This window comes from Solea solea, chromosome 11 (assembly GCF_958295425.1).
Source record: "Solea solea chromosome 11, fSolSol10.1, whole genome shotgun sequence".
Taxonomy (NCBI): Eukaryota; Metazoa; Chordata; class Actinopteri; order Pleuronectiformes; family Soleidae; genus Solea; species Solea solea.
The window spans coordinates 5,378,849-5,400,558 of NC_081144.1; the positions used below are offsets into that span (position 1 = coordinate 5,378,849).

The window sequence follows — 21,710 nt, forward strand, 5'->3', positions numbered from 1 at the left end:
ACATGTTCAGGGAAGGTCCCGTAACTCACATATCTAGTTTTGTGTCAATCGGACAATGTAAGACTTTACTTCCTGTTTCGGGTGTTACACTTCCTGTAGGGAGGTGACCTTTTACGGACATGCTCAGGACAGGTCCCTGGTGTCACATATAAGGTTTTGTGCAAATCGGACAACGTACGGCAAAGTTAGAGGGCACTTCCTGTTTAAAATGGCCGACTTCCTGTTCGTCTCCGTAAACATGTTCAGGGAAGGTCCCGTAGCTCACATATCTAGTTTTGTGTCAATCGGACAATGTAAGACTTTACTTCCTGTTTCGGGCGTTCCACTTCCTGTAGGGAGGTGACCTTTTACGGACATGCTCAGGACAGGTCCCTGGTGTCACATATAAGGTTTTGTGCAGATCGGACAACGTACAGCAAAGTTAGAGGGCACTTCCTGTTTAAAATGGCCGACTTCCTGTTCAGTCAACGGCGTCTCCGGAAACATGTTCAGGGAAGGTCCCGTAACTCACATATCCAGTTTCGTGTCAATCGGACAATGTAAGACTTTACTTCCTGTTTTGGGCGTTCCACTTCCTGTAGGGAGGTGACCTTTTACGGACATGTTGAGGAAGGGTCTGGGGTCCCACATACTAAGTTTCAAGTGGATACAACAATCCCTGTTGGAGCAGCATCCAAAACTATAAATGTAATTCTGTCTGCTGTCACCAGGGGGCGCTGTATTTCAAAATGAATATTTTCATATAGACGTGTTCAGGGCCGGACTGTCATCAATCCTTGCAAGTTTGGTTCAGATCGGACCAGGATTGGCAAAGTTGTAACAGTTTGTTTTTTTAGAATTTTCTACCACCACCAGGAGGTGCTATTTTCAAAATGTACCGTTTCAGCAACATAGTCGTCTTCAGCAACTAACCATCATCAACTATAGCAAGTTTGGTTGGGATCAGACCTTCCATCGCGAAGTTATAAGAGTTTCATTGTCTGTTATGAAAAATTATTATTATCTCCAATTTTGGCGCCCCCTATCTCGTACGCCATACAATATTTTAAAAAGCTTTTGATAACTTTTGATGCTCAACTCGTCCACATTGATCTCACCAAGTTTGAAGGTGATCGCACAAAAGCTCTAGGAGGAGATAATTGAAATACAAGCTGTCATATTGTCTACTCTCACCAGGGGGCGCTGTTTTCGAAATTTAATATTTTCATATAGACGTCTTGAGGGCCGGACTATCATCAATCCTAGCAAGTTTGGTTCAGATCGGACCAGGATTCACGAAGTTGTAGCAGTTTGATTTTTTGTCCCAAAAATCCGACTTTGCGTCGTTGCCATGGCAACACCGTTAAACGATTTGTCGTCATATTGATCGTGCATCATCTACCATGTGTTTTGACTGTTGTCACCAATTTTGAGTGCGGTACGATTATCTGTGTAAAAGTTATTCCCGAAATCGTAAAAAAAAAATTTTTTTGTGTATTTTCTTTCACCACAAGGAGGCGCTGTTTTCAAACTTCACCGTTTTTTCATAGACGTCTTCAGCCATGGCCCATCATCAATCATAGCAAGTTTGGTTCGGATCGGACCTTCCATCGCAAAGTTATAAGAGTTTTTTTTTCCTGATGCGAAACATCAGAATCATCACGAAATTTGCCGCCCCCTATCTCGTGCGCCATGTGACATTTGAAAAAACTTTTGATACCGTGAGCTCCTCAACTGGTCCACAGGGACCTCACCAAGTTTGAAGGTGATCGCACGAAAACTCTAGGAGGAGTTAGTTCAAATACCATTGCTGCGAATTCGCCAAAATCGCCAAAAAATGGCCAATCAACCCAAGATGGCGGATTTCCTGTTGGGTTTGGATCATGGTCATAATGTAATTTTTTCTTCATCCTGACCCACTACACATGTGTACCGAATTTCGTGCATGTGCGATATTTGTGTTGGTCATGGTGAATTTGGACAGGTGGCGCCGCACTTATTGGCCCCTCCCACATTCAATTTTCGACGCACATTCCCCGAACCTTTTTCAGACGTAAATTTACACCAGGATTGATGCGGTCACAAAAATTGGTGAGTTTTGGGGTATGGGAAAGGCCTCAAAAAGGCAATTCATTTGGGGGAATAATAAGAATAAAAATAACTAGTACCGCGCGCGGTTCTGAACGGGTTCGAGCCGACCCACGCGGGTCGCCGTGTGCCACGGCTCCCCGCGTGCCTCGCGCTCTCACCCGTTCATTCACCGCGCGCGGTACTAGTTATTTTCAGTACTAGTTATTTTCAGTACTAGTTATTTTCAGTACTAGTTATTTTCAGCGGCGTCCCTGCGCATATCGTTCCAAATTTCGAGGGGGATCGGGCAAAGTATGACAAAGTTATAGGGCACTTCCTGTTTAAAATGGCAGACTTCCTGTTCGATCAAGTGCGTGTACGTAAACGTGTTCAGGGAACTTCCCTTGTCTTACATATCAAGTTTTGTGCAGATCGGATAATCTTAGAGTTTACTTCCTGTTTCGGGCATTCCACTTCCTGTTGGGAGGTCATCTCTTGCAGACATGCTCAGGACAGGTCCCTGGTGTCACATAAAAGGTTTCGTGCAAATCGGACAACGTACAGCAAAGTTAGAGGGCACTTCCTGTTTAAAATCGCCAACTTCCTGTTCGTCTCCGTAAACGTGTTCAGGGAAGTTCCCTTGTCTTACATATCAAGTTTTGTTCAAATCGGACAATGTAAGACTTTACTTCCTGTTTCGGGCGTTCCACTTCCTGTAGGGAGGTGACCTTTTACGGACATGCTCAGGACAGGTCCCTGGTGTCACATATAAGGTTTTGTGCAGATCGGACAACGTACGGCAAAGTTAGAGGGCACTTCCTGTTTAAAATGGCCGACTTCCTGTTCGGTCAACGGCGTCTCCGTAAACATGTTCAGGGAAGGTCCCGTAACTCACATATCTAGTTTCGTGTCAATCGGACAATGTAAGACTTTACTTCCTGTTTCGGGCGTTCCACTTCCTGTAGGGAGGTGACCTTTTACGGACATGTTGAGGAAGGGTCTGGGGTCCCACATACTAAGTTTCAAGTGGATACAACAATCCCTGTTGGAGCAGCATCAAAAACTATAAATGTAATTCTGTCTGCTGTCACCAGGGGGCGCTGTATTTGAAAATGAATATTTTCATATAGACTTGTTCAGGACAGGACTGTCATCAATCCTTGCAAGTTTGGTTCCGATCGGACCAGGATTGGCAAAGTTGTAACAGTTTCTTTTTTTAGAATTTTCTACCACCACCAGGAGGCGCTGTTTTCAAAATGTACCGTTTCAGCAACATAGTCGTCTTCAGCAACTAACCATCATCAACTATAGCAAGTTTTGTTGGGATCAGATCTTCCGTCGCGAAGTTATAAGAGTTTCATTGTCTGTTGTGAAAAATTATTATTATCTCCAATTTTGGCGCCCCCTATCTCGTACGCCATACAATATTTTAAAAAGCTTTTGATAACTTTTGATGCTCAACTCGTCCACATTGATCTCAGCAAGTTTGAAGGTGATCGCACAAAAGCTCTAGGAGGAGATAATTGAAATACAAGCTGTCATATTGTCTGCTGTCACCAGGGGGCGCTGTTTTCGAAATTTAATATTTTCATATAGACGTCTTTAGGGCCGGACTATCATCAATCCTAGCAAGTTTGGTTCAGATCGGACCAGGATTCACGAAGTTGTAGCAGTTTGATTTTTTGTCCCAAAAATCCGACTTTGCGTCGTTGCCATGGCAACACCGTTAAACGATTTGTCGTCATATTGATCACGCATCATCTACCATGTGTTTTGACTGTTGTCACCAATTTTGAGTGCGGTACGATTACCTGTGTAAAAGTTATTCCCGAAATCGTAAAAAAACTATTTTTATGTGTATTTTCTTTCACCACAAGGAGGCGCTGTTTTCAAACTTCACCGTTTTTTCATAGACGTCTTCAGCCATGGCCCATCATCAACCATAGCAAGTTTGGTTCGGATCGGACCTTCCATCGCAAAGTTATAAGAGTTTTGTTTTTCTGATGCGAAACATCAGAATCATCACGAACTTTGCCGCCCCCTATCTCGTGCGCCATGCGACATTTGAAAAAACTTTTGATACCGTGAGCTCCTCAACTGGTCCACAGGGACCTCACCAAGTTTGAAGGTGATCGCACGAAAACTTTAGGAGGAGTTAGTTCAAATACCATTGCTGCGAATTCGCCAAAATCGCCAAAAAATGGCCAATCAACCCAAGATGGCGGATTTCCTGTTGGGTTTGGATCATGGTCATAATGTAATTTTTTCTTCATCCTGACCCACTACACATGTGTACCAAATTTCGTGCATGTGCGATATTTGTGTTGGTCATGGTGAATTTTGACAGGTCGCTTCGCACGTTTTGGCCCCTCCCACATTCAATTTTTGACGTACATTCCCCGAATCTTTTTCAGACGTAAATTTACACCAGGATTGATGCGGTCACAAAAATCTGTGAGTTTTGGGGTATGGGAAAGGCCTCAAAAACGCGATTTACTTTAAGGAATAATAAGAATAATAATAATAATAATCCTTCCAGTTTCAATAGGTTTCTTGCAACCTTGTTGCTCGAACCCTAATAATAATAATAATAATAATAAAAATAACTAGTACCGCGCGCGGTTCTGAACGGGTTCGAGCCGACCCACGCGGGTCGCCGTGTGCCACGGCTCCCCGCGTGCCTCGTGCTCTCACCCGTTCATTCACCGCGCGCGGTACTAGTTATTTTCAGTACTAGTTATTTTCAGTACTAGTTATTTTCAGTACTAGTTATTTTCAGTACTAGTTATTTTCAGCGGCGTCCCTGCGCATTTCGTTCCAAATTTCGAGGGGGATCGGGCAACGTTTGACAAAGTTATAGGGCACTTCCTGTTTAAAATGGCAGACTTCCTGTTCGGTCAAGTGCGTGTACGTAAACGTGTTCAGGGAACTTCCCTTGTCTTACATATCAAGTTTTGTGCAGATCGGATAATCTTAGAGTTTACTTCCTGTTTCGGGCATTCCACTTCCTGTTGGGAGGTCATCTCTTGCAGACATGCTCAGGACAGGTCCCTGGTGTCACATAAAAGGTTTCGTGCAAATCGGACAACGTACGGCAAAGTTAGAGGGCACTTCCTGTTTAAAATCGCCAACTTCCTGTTCGTCTCTGTAAACGTGTTCAGGGAAGTTCCCTTGTCTTACATATCAAGTTTTGTTCAGATCGGACAATGTAAGACTTTACTTCCTGTTTCGGGCGTTCCACTTCCTGTAGGGAGGTGACCTTTTACGGACATGCTCAGGACAGGTCCCTGGTGTCACATATAAGGTTTTGTGCAGATCGGACAACGTACGGCAAAGTTAGAGGGCACTTCCTGTTTAAAATGGCCGACTTCCTGTTCGGTCAACGGCGTCTCCGTAAACATGTTCAGGGAAGGTCCCGTAACTCACATATCTAGTTTCGTGTCAATCGGACAATGTAAGACTTTACTTCCTGTTTCGGGCGTTCCACTTCCTGTAGGGAGGTGACCTTTTACGGACATGTTGAGGAAGGGTCTGGGGTCCCACATACTAAGTTTCAAGCGGATACAACAATCCCTGTTGGAGCAGCATCAAAAACTATAAATGTAATTCTGTCTGCTGTCACCAGGGGGCGCTGTATTTGAAAATGAATATTTTCATATAGACGTGTTCAGGGCCGGACTGTCATCAATCCTTGCAAGTTTGGTTCAGATCGGACCAGGATTAGCAAAGTTGTAACAGTTTGTTTTTTTAGAATTTTCTACCACCACCAGGAGGCGCTGTTTTCAAAATGTACCGTTTCAGCAACATAGTCGTCTTCAGCAACTAACCATCATCAACTATAGCAAGTTTGGTTGGGATCAGACCTTCCATCGCGAAGTTATAAGAGTTTCATTGTCTGTTATGAAAAATTATTATTATCTCCAATTTTGGCGCCCCCTATCTCGTACGCCATACAATATTTTAAAAAGCTTTTGATAACTTTTGATGCTCAACTCGTCCACATTGATCTCACCAAGTTTGAAGGTGATCGCACAAAAGCTCTAGGAGGAGATAATTGAAATACAAGCTGTCATATTGTCTGCTGTCACCAGGGGGCGCTGTTTTCGAAATTGAATATTTTCATATGAACGTCTTTAGGGCCGGACTATCATCAATCCTAGCAAGTTTGGTTCAGATCGGACCAGGATTCACGAAGTTGTAGCAGTTTGATTTTTTGTCCCAAAAATCCGACTTTGCGTCGTTGCCATGGCAACACCGTTAAACGATTTGTCGTCATATTGCTCACGCATCATCTACCATGTGTTTTGACTGTTGTCACCAATTTTGAGTGCGGTACGATTATCTGTGTAAAAGTTATTCCCGAAATCGTAAAAAAACTTTTTTTTGGTGTATTTTCTTTCACCACAGGGAGGCGCTGTTTTCAAACTTCACCGTTTTTTCCAAAAACGTCTTCAGCCATGGCCCATCATCAATGGTAGCAAGTTTGGTTTGGATCGGACCTTCCATCGCAAAGTTATAAGAGTTTTGTTTTTCTGATGCGAAACATCAGAATCATCACGAACTTTGCCGCCCCCTATCTCGTGCGCCGTGCGACATTTGAAAAAACTTTTGATACCGTGAGCTCCTCAACTGGTCCACAGGGACCTCACCAAGTTTGAAGGTGATCGCACGAAAACTCTAGGAGGAGTTAGTTCAAATACCATTGCTGCGAATTCGCCAAAATCGCCCAAAAATCGCCAATCAACCCAAGATGGCGGATTTCCTGTAGGTTTCACGGGAAAGTCGTCATCGACTTTTTTGACCGTCCCCACCTAATGAACGTGTGTACCAAGTTTCGTTCACATACGTTAAACCCGACATGAGTTGACCTAATAGAAGTTTTTTGCGTGACTTTTTAGCCCCTCCCACTTCCAATTTTCCACGCATTTTCCCCGAACGACTTTCAGACGTAAATTTACACCAGGATTGATGCGGTCACAAAAATCTGTGAGTTTTGGGGTATGGGAAAGGCCTCAAAAATGCGATTTACTTTTAGGAATAATAATAATAATAATAATAATAATAATAATCTTTTGCATTTCAATAGGGTTCTTGCAACCTTGTTGCTCGAACCCTAATAATAATTAAAGCTGCAAGCAGCGTTGTACGGGACCTCACGGCCGCCACCCTCTACCGGCATGTCATGTATAACATGGGCTCTGGCCGGGTTACTTATCTCGCATGTGAAGTTTAGTGCAGATTGGTCGACATATGGCAATGTCACGGGTCACTTCCTGTCTGGGAAGACCTACTTCCTGTGTGCAGGTCATGGTTTGCAAACATGTTGAGGGCGGGCCCTTGGTCTCACATATCAAGTTTTGGGCCGATTGGTCAATGTTTGGCGGGGTTAAAGGGCACTTCCTGTTTTGGGCGACCTACTTCCTGTGTGCAGGTGATGTCTTACAGACGTGTTCAGGGCAGGCCCTTAGTCTCACATATAAAGTTTCGAGCCAATTGGTCAATGTTTGGCGACGTTAAAGAGCACTTCCTGTTTCAGACAATCTACTTCCTGTGTGCAGGTGATGTCTTGCAGACGTGTTCAGGGCGGGCCCTTGGTACCACATATCAGTTTTGGAGCCGATTGGTCAATGTATGGGCAAATGACAGGGCACTTCCTGTTTCGGGCGACCTACTTCCTGTGTGCAGGTCATGTCTTGCAGACGTGTTCAGGACGGGCCCTTGGTCTCAGATATCAAGTTTGGGGCCGATTGTTCAATGTTTGGCGAAGTTAAAGGGCACTTCCTGTTTCGGGCGACCTACTTCCTGTGTGCAGGTCATACTTTGCAGACGTGTTCAGGGCGGGCCCTTGGTCTCACATATTAAGTTTCGGGCCGATTGGTCAATGTTTGGTGAAGTTAAAGGGCACTTCCTGTTTAAGAGGATCTACTTCCTGTGTGCAGGTGATGTCTTGCAGATGTGTTCAGGACGGGCCCATGGTCTCACATATAAAGTTTTGGGCCAATCGGGAAATTTTTGGGCGAGTTACAGGGCACTTCCTGTTTAGCGGCGAAACGCGATAATCAAAATGGCCGACATCGTGTTGGGGTCAAGTTCGCATTCGTAGACGTGTTCAGGGGCGGGGTCTGGTGTCACGTATGAAGTTTCGTGTGGATAAGCCAAAGTATGGCAAAGTTATAGCACACGTGTTGTTTCGTGGCGAGCCACCGAAATTCGCCAAAATTCCGATGGCTGCCGTGGCCACGCCCCTTTGAATCTGCGAAAGTTTTCTATAACTTTTGATCTTGGATGGGTCTGGAACAATATGACGCGTTTTCCGCGTTGCTACGATGAACGCCCTCAGACAAGTTCGTTCAGTTACAAAACTTGTAAAACGCCAAGATGGACGCCAAATCCAAGATGGCCGACTTCCTGTTGAGTCGAGGTCATGGTGTCAAAAGGATTTTTTGTTCGGCTTGCGCCGAACAATCACCCCTCCGAGTTTCGGGAAATTCGGTGAAACTAAATTTTGCCTGCTCCATAGGCAGTGACCTGTGGGGGCGCTACTGAGCCACTCTGCATTGTTTTTTCGCAATTCCACTATTTTATCGAATTTTTCGGCAGTTCTGGTGTGCGTGCCAATTTTCGTCCGTTTTCACGCTGGTTCAGGGGGTCAAATTCAAGATCCCGTGGAGAGAAAAATAATAATAATAATTAAAGCTGCAAGCAGCGTTGTACGGGACCTCGAGGCCGCCACCCTCTACCGGCATGTCATGTATAACGTGGGCTCTGGCCGGGTTCCTTATCTCGCATGTGAAGTTTAGTGCAGATTGGTCGACGTATGGCAATGTTACGGGTCACTTCCTGTCTGGGAAGACCTACTTCCTGTGTGCAGGTCATGGTTTGCAAACATGTTCAGGGCGTGCCCTTGGTACCACATATCAATTTTGGAGCCGATTGGTCAATGTTTGGCGGAGTTAAAGGGCACTTCCTGTTTCGGGCGACCTACTTCCTGTGTGCAGGTGATGTCTTGCAGATGTGTTCAGGGCGGGCCCTTGATACCACGTATCAAGTTTCGGGCCGATTGGTCAATGTTTGGTGAAATTAAAGGGCATTTCCTGTTTCAGACAACCTACTTCCTGTGTGCAGGTGATGTCTTGCAGATGTGTTCAGGGCAGGCCCATGGTCTCACATATCAAGTTTTGGGCCGATTGGTCAATGTTTGGCGGAGTTAAAGGGCACTTCCTGTTTCAGGCGCCCTACTTCCTGTGTGCAGGTGATGTCTTGCAGATGTGTTCAGGGCAGGCCCTTGGTACCACGTATCAATTTTGGAGCCGATTGGTCAATGTACGGGCAAATGACAGTGCACTTCCTGTTTCAGGCACCCTACTTCCTGTGTGCAGGTGATGCCTTGCAGACGTGTTCAGGGCGGGCCCTTGGTACCACATATCAAGTTTCGGGCCGATTGGTCAATGTTTGGTGAAGTTAAAGGGCACTTCCTGTTTCAGACGATCTACTTCCTGTGTGCAGGTGATGTCTTGCAGATGTGTTCAGGGCGGGCCCATGGTCTCACATATCAAGTTTGGAGCCAATCGGTCAATTTTTGGGCGAGTTACAGGGCACTTCCTGTTTAGCGGCGAAACGCGTAAATCAAAATGGCCGACATGGCGTTGGGGTCAAGTTCGCATTCGTAGACGTGTTCAGGGGCGGGGTTTCGTGTCACGTATGAAGTTTCGTGCGGATAGGACAAAGTATGGCGAAGTTATAGCACACGTGTTGTTTCGTGGCGAGACGCCGAAATTCGCCAAAATTCCGATGGCTGCCGTGGCCACGCCCCTTTGAATCTGCGAAAGTTTTCTATAACTTTTGATCTTGGATGGGTTTGGAACAATTTGACGCGTTTTGCGAGTTGCTACGATGAACGCCCTCAGACAAGTTCGTTCAGTTACGAAACTTGTAAAACGCCAAGATGGACGCCAAATCCAAGATGGCCGACTTCCTGTTGAGTCGAGGTCATGGTGTCAAAAGGATTTTTTGTTCGGCTTATGCCGAACAATCACCCCTCCGAGTTTCGGGAAATTCGGTGAAACTAAATTTTGCCTGCTCCATAGGCAGTGACCTGTGGGGGCGCTACTGAGCCACTTTGCATTGTTTTTTCGCAATTCCACTATTTTATCGAATTTTTCGGCAGTTCTGATGTGCGTGCCAATTTTCGTCCGTTTTCACGCTAGTTCAGGGGGTCAAATTCAAGATCCCGTGGAGAGAAAAATAATAATAATAATAATAATTAAAGCTGCAAGCAGCGTTGTACGGGACCTCGCGGCCGCCACCCTCTACCGGCATGTCATGTATTACGTGGGCTCTGACCGGGTTCCTTATCTCGCATGTGAAGTTTAGTGCAGATTGGTCAACGTATGGCAATGTTATGGGTCACTTCCTGTCTGGGAAGACCTACTTCCTGTGTGCAGGTCATGGTTTGCAAACATGTTCAGGGCGGGCTCTGGTCTCACATATCAGGTTTTGGGCCGATTGGTCAATGTTTGGCGGAGTTAAAGGGCACTTCCTGTTTCGGGAAACCTACTTCCTGTGTGCAGGTGATGTCTTGCAGATGTGTTCAGGGCGGGCCCTTGGTACCACATATCAATTTTGGAGCTGATTGGTCAATGTATGGGCAAATGACAGGGCACTTCCTGTTTCGGGCGACCTACTTCCTGTGTGCAGGTGATGTCTTGCAGACGTGTTCAGGGCGGGCCTTTGGTCTCACATATCAAGTTTCAGGCCGATTGGTCAATGTTTGGTGAAGTTAAAGGGCACTTCCTGTTTCAGAGGATCTACTTCCTGTGTGCAGGTGGTGTCTTGCAGATGTGTTCAGGGTGGGCCCATGGTCTCACATATCAAGTTTGGAGCCAATCGGTCAATTTTTGGGCGAGTTACAGGGCACTTCCTGTTTAGCGGCGAAACGCGATAATCAAAATGGCCGACATGGCGTTGGGGTCAAGTTCGCATTCGTAGACGTGTTCAGGGGCGGGGTCTCGTGTCACGTATGAAGTTTCGTGCGGATAGGACAAAGTATGGCGAAGTTATAGCACACGTGTTGTTTCGTGGCGAGACGCCGAAATTCGCCAAAATTCCGATGGCTGCCGTGGCCACGCCCCTTTGAATCTGCGAAAGTTTTCTATAACTTTTGATCTTGGATGGGTTTGGAACAATTTGACACGTTTTGCGCGTTGCTACGATGAACGCCCTCAGACAAGTTCGTTCAGTTGCGAAACTTGTAAAACGCCAAGATGGACGCCAAATCCAAGATGGCCGACTTCCTGTTGAGTCAAGGTCATGGTGTCAAAAGGATTTTTTGTTCGGCTTGCGCCGAACAATCACCCCACCAAGTTTCGGGAAATTCGGTGAAACTAAATTTTGCCTGCTCCATAGGCACGTGACCTGTGGGGGCGCTACTGAGCCATTTTGCATTGGTTTTTCGCAATTCCACTATTTTATCGAATTTTTCGGCAGTTCTGGTGTGCGTGCCAATTTTCGTCCGTTTTCACGCAGGTTCAGGGGGTCAAATTCAAGATCCCGTGGAGAGAAAGAAAATAATAATAATAATAATTCCTTCAATTACAATATGTCCTCGCACACTGCGTGTGCTCGGACCCCGCGCGCACTGTGTGCGTGCCCAGTCCTCAGTCCTTGCACACTACTGTGTGAGTGCTCAGTCCTAGGTCCTTGCACACTGCTGTTTGAGTGCTCGGTTTATGTTGCTACAATTACAATAGGTCCTCGCACACTGTGTGAGTGCTCGGTCCCTAATTAAAGCTGCAAGCAGCGTTGTACGGGACCTCGCGGCCGCCACCCTCTACCGGCATGTCATGTTTAACGTGGGCTCTGGCCGGGTTACTTATCTCGCATGTGAAGTTTAGTGCAGATTGGTCGACGTATGGCAATGTTATGGGTTACTTCCTGTCTGGGAAGACCTACTTCCTGTGTGCAGGTCATGGTTTGCAAACATGTTCAGGGCGGGCCCTTGGTCTCACATATCAAGTTTTGGGGCGATTGGTCAATGTTTGGCGGAGTTAAAGGGCACTTCCTGTTTCGGGCGACTTACTTCCTGTTTGCAGGTGATGTCTTGCAGATGGGTTCAGGGCGGGCCCTTGGTCTCACATATCAAGTTTTGGGGCGATTGGTCAATGTTTGGCGGAGTTAAAGGGCACTTCCTGTTTCGGGCGACCTACTTCCTGTGTGCAGGTGGTGTCTTGCAGATGTGTTCAGGGCAGGTCCTTGGTACCACGTATCAATTTTGGAGCCGATTGGTCAATGTATGGGCAAATGACAGGGCACTTCCTGTTTCAGGCACCCTACTTCCTGTGTGCAGGTGATGTCTTGCAGACGTGTTCAGGGCGGGCCCTTGATACCACGTATCAAGTTTCGGGCCGATTGGTCAATGTTTGGTGAAGTTAAAGGGCACTTCCTGTTTCAGACGATCTACTTCCTGTGTGCAGGTGATGTCTTGCAGATGTGTTCAGGGCGGGCCCATGGTCTCACATATCAAGTTTGGAGCCAACCGGTCAATTTTTGGGCGAGTTACAGGGCACTTCCTGTTTAGCGGCGAAACGCGTAAATCAAAATGGCCGACATGGCGTTGGGGTCAAGTTCGCATTCGTAGACGTGTTCAGGGGCGGGGTCTCGTGTCACGTATGAAGTTTCGTGCGGATAGGACAAAGTATGGCGAAGTTATAGCACACGTGTTGTTTCGTGGCGAGACGCCGAAATTCGCCAAAATTCTGATGGCTGCCGTGGCCACGCCCCTTTGAATCTGCGAAAGTTTTCTATAACTTTTGATCTTGGATGGGTTTGGAACAATTTGACGCGTTTTGCGCGTTGCTACGATGAACGCCCTCAGACAAGTTCGTTCAGTTACGAAACTTGTAAAACGCCAAGATGGACGCCAAATCCAAGATGGCCGACTTCCTGTTGAGTCGAGGTCATGGTGTCAAAAGGATTTTTTGTTCGGCTTATGCCGAACAATCACCCCTCCGAGTTTCGGGAAATTCGGTGAAACTAAATTTTGCCTGCTCCATAGGCAGTGACCTGTGGGGGCGCTACTGAGCCACTTTGCATTGTTTTTTCGCAATTCCACTATTTTATCGAATTTTTCGGCAGTTCTGGTGTGCGTGCCAATTTTCGTCCGTTTTCACGCTGGTTCAGGGGGTCAAATTCGAGATTCCCCGCGGAGAAAAATAATAATAATAATAATAATAATTCCTAGAATAACAATATGTCCTCGCCCACTGCGTGGGCTCGGACCCTACGCGCACTGTGTGCTTGCCCGGTCCTCGGTCCTTGCACACTACTGTGTTTGTGCACGGTCCTAGGTCCTTGCACACTGCTTTGTTAGTGCTTGGTCCATGTTGCTCGAATTACAATAGGTCCTCGCACACTGTGTGAGTGCTCGGTCCCTAATAATAATTCCTAGAATAACAATATGTCCTCGCCCACTGCGTGGGCTCGGACCCTACGCGCACTGTGTGCTTGCCCGGTCCTCGGTCCTTGCACACTACTGTGTTAGTGCTCCGTCCTAGGTCCTTGCACACTGCTTTGTTAGTGCTCGGTCCATGTTGCTAGAATTACAATAGGTCCTCGCACACTGTGTGAGTGCTCGGTCCCTAATAATTCCTAGAATAACAAATACAGGTTCGAGGTTCGAGGTTCGATACGGGTTCGAGCCGACCCACGCGGGTCGCCGTGTGCCACGGCTCCCCGCGTGCCTCGCGCTCTCACCCGTTCATTCACCGCGCGCGGTACTAGTTATTTTCAGTACTAGTTATTTTCAGCGGCGTCCCCGCGCATGTCGATCCACATTTCGGGGGGGATCGGGCAACGTATGGCAAAGTTATAGGGCACTTCCTGTTTAAAATGGCAGACTTCCTGTTCGGTCAAGTGCGTGTACGTAAACGTGTTCAGGGAACTTCCCTTGTCTTACATATCAAGTTTTGTTCAGATCGGACAATGTAAGACTTTACTTCCTGTTTCGGGCGTTCCACTTCCTGTAGGGAGGTGACCTATTACGGACATGCTCAGGACAGGTCCCTGGTGTAACATATAAGGTTTTGTGCAGATCGGACAATGTATGGCAAAGTTAGAGGGCACTTCCTGTTTAAAATGGCCGACTTCCTGTTCGTCTCCAGAAACATGTTCAGGGAAGGTCCCGTAACTCACATATCTAGTTTCGTGTCAATCGGACAATGTAAGACTTTACTTCCTGTTTCGGGCGATCCACTTCCTGTAGGGAGGTGACCTTTTACGGACATGTTGAGGAAGGGTCTGGGGTCCCACATACTAAGTTTCAAGTGGATACAACAATCCCTGTTGGAGCAGCATCAAAAACTATAAATGTAATTCTGTCTGCTGTCACCAGGTGGCGCTGTATTTTAAATTGAATATTTTCATATAGAAGTGTTCAGGGCCGGACTATCATCAATCCCAGCAAGTTTGGTTCAGATCGGACCAGGATTGGCAAAGTTGTAACAGTTTATTTTTTTAGAATTTTCTACCACCATCAGGAGGCGCTGTTTTCAAAATGTACCGTTTCAGCAACATAGTCGTCTTCAGGAACTAACCATCATCAACTAGAGCAAGTTTGGTTGGGATCAGACCTTCCATCGCGAAGTTATAAGAGTTTCATTGTCTGTTGTGAAAAATTATTATTATCTCCAATTTTGGCGCCCCCTATCTCGTACGCCATACAATATTTTAAAAAGCTTTTGATAACTTTTGATGCTCAACTCGTCCACATTGATCTCACCAAGTTTGAAGGTGATCGCACAAAAGCTCTAGGAGGAGATAATTGAAATACCAGCTGTCATATTGTCTGCTGTCACCAGGGGGCGCTGTTTTCGAAATTGAATATTTTCATATAGACGTCTTTAGGGCCGGACTGTCATCAATCCTAGCAAGTTTGGTTCAGATCGGACCAGGATTCGCGAAGTTGTAGCAGTTTGATTTTTTGTCCCAAAAATCCGACTTTGCGTCGTTGCCATGGCAACACCGTTAAACGATTTGTCGTCATATTGATCACGCATCATCTACCATGTGTTTTGACTGTTGTCACCAATTTTGAGTTCGGTACGATTATCTGTGTAAAAGTTATTCCCGAAATCGTAAAAAAACTTTTTTTGTGTGTATTTTCTTCCACCACAAGGAGGCGCTGTTTTCAAACTTAACCGTTTTTTCATAGACGTCTTCAGCCATGGCCCATCATCAATGGTAGCAAGTTTGGTTCGGATCGGACCTTCCATCGTAAAGTTATAAGAGTTTTGTTTTTCTGATGCGAAACATCAGAATCATCACGAACTTTGCCGCCCCCTATCTCGTGCGCCATGCGACATTTGAAAAAACTTTTGATACCGTGAGCTCCTCAACTGGTCCACAGGGACCTCACCAAGTTTGAAGGTGATCGCACGAAAACTCTAGGAGGAGTTAGTTCAAATACCATTGCTGCGAATTCGCCAAAATCGCCAAAAAATCGCCAATCAACCCAAGATGGCGGACTTCCTGTAGGTTTCACGGGAAAGTCGTCATCGACTTTTTTGACCGTCCCCACCTATTGAACGTGTGTACCAAGTTTCGTTCACGTACGTTAAACCCGACATGAGTTGACCTAATAGAAGTTTTTTGCGTGACTTTTTAGCCCCTCCCACCTCCAATTTTCCACGCATTTTCCCCGAACGACTTTCAGACGTAAATTTACACCAGGATTGATGCGGTCACAAAAATCTGTGAGTTTTGGGGTATGGGAAAGGCCTCAAAAATGCGATTTACTTTTAGGAATAATAATAATAATAATAATAATTAAAGCTGCAAGCAGCGTTGTACGGGACCTCGCGGCCGCCACCCTCTACCGGCATGTCATGTATAACGTGGGCTCTGGCCGGGTTACTTATCTCGCATGTGAAGTTTACTGCAGATTGGTCGACGTATGGCAATGTTACGGGTCACTTCCTGTCTGGGAAGACCTACTTCCTGTGTGCAGGTCATGGTTTGCAAACATGTTCAGGGCGGGCCCTTGGTCTCACATATCCAGTTTTGGGCCGATTGGTCAATGTTTGGCGGAGTTAAAGGGCACTACCTGTTTCAGGCGCCCTACTTCCTGTGTGCAGGTGATGTCTTGCAGACGTGTTCAGGGCAGGCCCTTGGTACCACGTATCAATTTTGGAGCCGATTGGTCAATGTACGGGCAAATGACAGGGCACTTCCTGTTTCAGGCACCCTACTTCCTGTGTGCAGGTGATGTCTTGCAGACGTGTTCAGGGCGGGCCCTTGGTACCACATATCAAGTTTCGGGCCGATTGGTCAATGTTTGGTGAAGTTAAAGGGCACTTCCTGTTTAAGAGGATCTACTTCCTGTGTGCAGGTGATGTCTTGCAGATGTGTTCAGGGCGGGCCCATGGTCTTACATATCAAGTTTGGAGCCAATCGGTCAATTTTTGGGCGAGTTACAGGGCACTTCCTGTTTAGCGGTGAAACGCGTAAATCAAAATGGCCGACATGGCGTTGGGGTCAAGTTCGCATTCGTAGACGTGTTCAGGGGCGGGGTCTCGTGTCACGTATGAAGTTTCGTGTGGATAGGCCAAAGTATGGCAAAGTTATAGCACACGTGTTGTTTCGTGGCGAGCCGCCGAAATTCGCCAAAATTCCGATGGCTGCCGTGGCCACGCCCCTTTGAATCTGCGAAAGTTTTCTATAACTTTTGATCTTGGATGGGTCTGGAACAATATGACGCGTTTTCCGCGTTGCTACGATGAACGCCCTCAGACAAGTTCGTTCAGTTACGAAACTTGTAAAACGCCAAGATGGACGCCAAATCCAAGATGGCCGACTTCCTGTTGAGTCGAGGTCATGGTGTCAAAAGGATTTTTTGTTCGGCTTGCGCCGAACAATCGCCCTACCGAGTTTCGGGAAATTCGGTGAAACTAAATTTTGCCTGCTCCATAGACATGACCTGTGGGGGCGCTACTGAGCCATTTTGCAGTGGTTTTTCGCAATTCCACAATTTTATCGAATTTTTCGGCAGTTCTGATGTGCGTGCCAATTTTCGTCCGTTTTCACGCAGGTTCAGGGGGTCAAATTCAAGATCCCGTGGCATGAAAGAAAATAATAATAATAATTAAAGCTGCAAGCAGCGTTGTACGGGACCTCGCGGCCGCTACCCTCTACCGGCATGTCATGTATAACGTGGGCTCTGGCCGGGTTCCTTATCTCGCATGTGAAGTTTAGTGCAGATTGGTCGACGTATGGCAATGTTATGGGTCACTTCCTGACTGGGAGACCTACTTCCTGTGTGCAGGTCATGGTTTGCAAACATGTTCAGGGCGGGACCTTGGTCTAACATATCAAGTTTTGGGCTGATTGGTCAATGTTTGGCGGAGTTAAAGGGCACTTCCTGTTTCGGGCGACCTACTTCCTGTGTGCAGGTCATGTCTTGCAGACGTGTTCAGGGCGGGCCCTTGGTCTAACATATCAAGTTTCGGGCCGATTGGTCAATGTTTGGCGGAGTTAAAGGGCACTTCCTGTTTCGGGCGACCTACTTCCTGTGTGCAGGTCATGTCTTGCAGACGTGTTCAGGGCGGGCCCTTGGTCTCACATATCAAGTTTCGGGCCGATTGCTCAATGTTTGGTGAAGTTAAAGGGCACTTCCTGTTTCAGACAATCTACTTCCTGTGTGCAGGTGATGTCTTGCAGATGTGTTCAGGGCGGGCCCATGGTCTCACATATCAAGTTTGGAGCCAATCGGTCAATTTTTGGGCGAGTTACAGGGCACTTCCTGTTTAGTGGCGAAACGCGTTAATCAAAATGGCCGACATGGCGTTGGGGTCAAGTTCGCATTCGTAGACGTGTTCAGGGGCGGGGTCTCGTGTCACGTATGAAGTTTCGTGCGGATAGGACAAAGTATGGCGAAGTTATAGCACACGTGTTGTTTCGTGGCGAGACGCCGAAATTCGCCAAAATTCCGATGGCTGCCGTGGCCACGCCCCTTTGAATCTGCGAAAGTTTTCTATAACTTTTGATCTTGGATGGGTTTGGAACAATTTGACGCGTTTTGCGCGTTGCTACGATGAACGCCCTCAGACAAGTTCGTTCAGTTACGAAACTTGTAAAACGCCAAGATGGACGCCAAATCCAAGATGGCCGACTTCCTGTTGAGTCGAGGTCATGGTGTCAAAAGGATTTTTTGTTCGGCTTGCGCCGAACAATCGCCCCACCAAGTTTCGGGAAATTCGGTAAAACTAAATTTTGCCTGCTCCATAGGCAGTGACCTGTGGGGGCGCTAGTGAGCCATTTTGCATTGGTTTTTCGCAATTCCACTATTTTATCGAATTTTTCGGCAGTTCTGGTGTGCGTGCCAATTTTCGTCCGTTTTCACGCTGGTTCAGGGGGTCAAATTCAAGATCCCGTGGAGAGAAAAATAATAATAATAATAATAATTCCTAGAATAACAATATGTCCTCGCCCACTGCGTGGGCTCGGACCCTACGCGCGCTAGGTGCGTGCCCGGTCCTCGGTCCTTGCACACTACTGTGTTTGTGCACGGTCCTAGGTCCTTGCACACTGCTTTGTTAGTGCTCGGTCCATGTTGCTCGAATTACAATAGGTCCTCGCACACTGTGTGAGTGCTCGGTCCCTAATAATAATAATAATAATAATTCCTAGAATAACAATATGTCCTCGCCCACTGCGTGGGCTCGGACCCTCCGCGCACTGTGTGAGTGCTCGGTCCTCGGTCCTTGCACACTACTGTGTTTGTGCACAGTCCTAGGTCCTTGCACACTGCTGTGTGAGTGCGCGGTTTATGTTGCTCGAATTACAATAGGTCCTCGCACACTGTGTGAGTGCTCGGTCCCTAATAATCTTTTGCATTTCAATAGGGTTCTTGCAACCTTGTTGCTCGAACCCTAATTAAAACAATGTTAACTCTGAAGATTGATTCATTGATATGATTAATGACACACAAGCTTTAATAGGTGCAGCAAACATTTCATGACTAAGGGCAATTACAGTAACTAAACAAGAAAACATCTATGACACAGGCTTTCTGGTTCCCACCTTCTTTTTGCCGGTGACATTCCACTCCTTCAGGATCTCAACTGCACTACCTACAGCAAGGAGCAAACAATGATGACAAAGATACACAGTGACAGTAGGCATCTTAATACAGGCCTGCCCTAAAGTGTTGTTTAGACACTACCAAATGCGAAACAATGCAGTCTGACGTACAAACACAACTTCCTTGTTCTATATTTACACCTGCAAAACCAAAGGCATGCGTGTGACGCTAAACGTCTAAATTCAAAGCATGGAATGTGCGACAAAAGCTTTCATGATGAAGCACAAATGTCATGGGCAGCGTGCCAGGACAACAGGTCTGACTTTAGCACAGGTAATTTACGGTAAACTGAGTATTTGCAGACTGAGGTTGAGGTACCGTCAAATTAGTACACACAAATACACAATGAGTCACCCTTTTTCCTTCATGTTGTTAAAGGGTGCTATAATCAGTATGACAATGGAAAGTCTTCTAACTATTTGAAAAGAAGCTTATAATAGTCAATTCACGGTCTTCACTGGTGCCATTATACTGATACCTTCTAGGAAAGCTTGAACAGCTTTGTCAACGCAGTTCTCAAAATGCTGCAGCACCAGCACAATCTCGTTGTTGCTTTTGTTTGGGACTACTGCTCGGACGGCACTGATCTGTTAAAAAACAAAAAGAAGCACAAAGTGTGAGGAACAAGATTAAATATATTCTTGAATATCTCAGGTAACTCGGTATTAACTGTAAATTCACTCTGGAGCTGCTGTAACGTTTAACTTTAGTCTTGGTCTTACTCATACAATTCTTACTTATTCAATTACTACTACAATAAAAGATCATTTTAGTTTATTGGAATAAGACATGCAAACAGCTCCTGTGCAAATGAAAAGCCTTAACAGAGAAGATCATCAATAGCTTTACATTATTATTATTTTTCATCAACAAAAAATGTCTGCCGTTGCGGCGTTACTCCACTGCCATTTAGTTTCAATTTCAAACCAACCCACAAGAACATAACAAACCAGTATCCCAATAACCTACTGCCATTTTAAGCATTATGACACCACTGTAACAACTTAAGGTAAATGGGACATGGCTGAGTTTTACTGTGGTAACCTTTTATTATATGAGGTGCACATTTATTTAGTATGTCAATAACATTAACTCCCATTGAGAAAAGAAAATCCAAGAGTCAACAGAGATCTAATCCTTGGCTTTTCTACTATAGTAATATAATACTGCTACTTCCACTCTTCTGTTTACTGTGGGCACACTAGGAAACCACTAACAAAGCTGGATGTCAAAGAGTCCACCAAAACAAAGGGAAACGTGTCATTTTTTTTGTCAAACTTAATCGTTTCCCAACAACAAAAAACCCTGCGGACTTTCCCTCATGCACAGCCAGTGGCCACGTCTTACCTTCTCCTTCATCCTCTCAGCTGTTCCTCCCTGTGACATCACCATTTTGGAGCGTGTGTCAAACACCACACCAGATGTATCTGGAAGAAACAATATAAATACTAATCTCCATTTTCTGTCCGGACCTTGAATCTTATTTGCAAACCACTGTGGAAATCATTTGCATAACAAAACCAACACAAACGTCTTCAGATGTTTCCCCAAAGAGTCATCAGCCATGTTTGTGAATCCCAATCATGCATGTGTTTGTGAGGCCATGTGTTTGCCATGTTTGTCTTCATGAACAAAACAAAACAAGGAAAACCAGTAACTCTTTTCAATAAATTAAAAGGATTTGATTTGAGTCGTTTGCTTACATTTCAATTATTTAAAAAAAAAAAAAGACTATCATTTATCAAAATAAATGGTGAATAATTTAGTCATCTATTAATTGTTGCAGCCCTACTTCATTTACTTGCACAAGCGAAAGGGTATTGGTAAAGATATATAGAAAGAAAAACTCATCACATCTGTGCCTGCACAATTTGGAGTCTGCATCTGATTTAAATGATTAATAACCCCTGGAGTACTCCAAAAAGACATTCTTGCAGGAGGAACAACTTCAGTCTTTCCACAAAAGGCTGAATTAAGACTTGGCCATTAAAGAAACAGCTGAGTGTGAAGAGTCAGGGTGAAGTCCAAAGTTAATCTGTAGCCATTTATAGACAACACGGAAAAAGAACCAGTGGACTGTTGTAAAAATGTGTTTTCCTGTGCACGGAAGTAGGTTAACATCGCGGTTTATGTCGACTCTACAGTATTCCTAAATTGTGCTATTTACTATACTACAGACTCAATCCATCCATCGGCTACCGCTTTATCCTCCACTGGGTCACTGGAAGCAATACCAGCTGATATGGGGTGAAATCGATTAATCAGTTTGAAGCTTTTTTTCATTATTAAAATACAATTTCTGATTGTTTTAGCTTAAATGTGAGTATTGTCTTTGCTCCATATCACAAAGAAATGATTAAAAACTGAAAAAAAATCTTACATTTGGTTTGTGGAAAAAACAAGACATTTGAAAACATAATGTCCAGGTTTGACAAAAACTGATCAACATTTTTAACGCTTTATGGACCAAATGATTAATCGATTGTGAAAATAATCGCGAGTTGCAGCTCTAATCACAAATAATGCA

General features: G+C 45.5%; 1 protein-coding gene across 1 annotated transcript in view; it reads right to left on the reverse strand.

Moving 5' to 3' along the window:
* Positions 1-21,710, reverse strand: part of spats2 (spermatogenesis associated serine rich 2) — a 37,350-nt gene that overhangs the window by 11,520 nt on the left and 4,120 nt on the right. The window contains exons 3-5 of the mRNA XM_058642965.1: positions 20,531-20,610; positions 19,662-19,770; positions 19,123-19,172 (exon numbers count right to left, since the gene is read on the reverse strand). Coding sequence (XP_058498948.1) covers positions 19,123-19,172; positions 19,662-19,770; positions 20,531-20,610 — 239 coding nt within the window. The remainder of the gene's footprint in view (positions 1-19,122; positions 19,173-19,661; positions 19,771-20,530; positions 20,611-21,710) is intronic.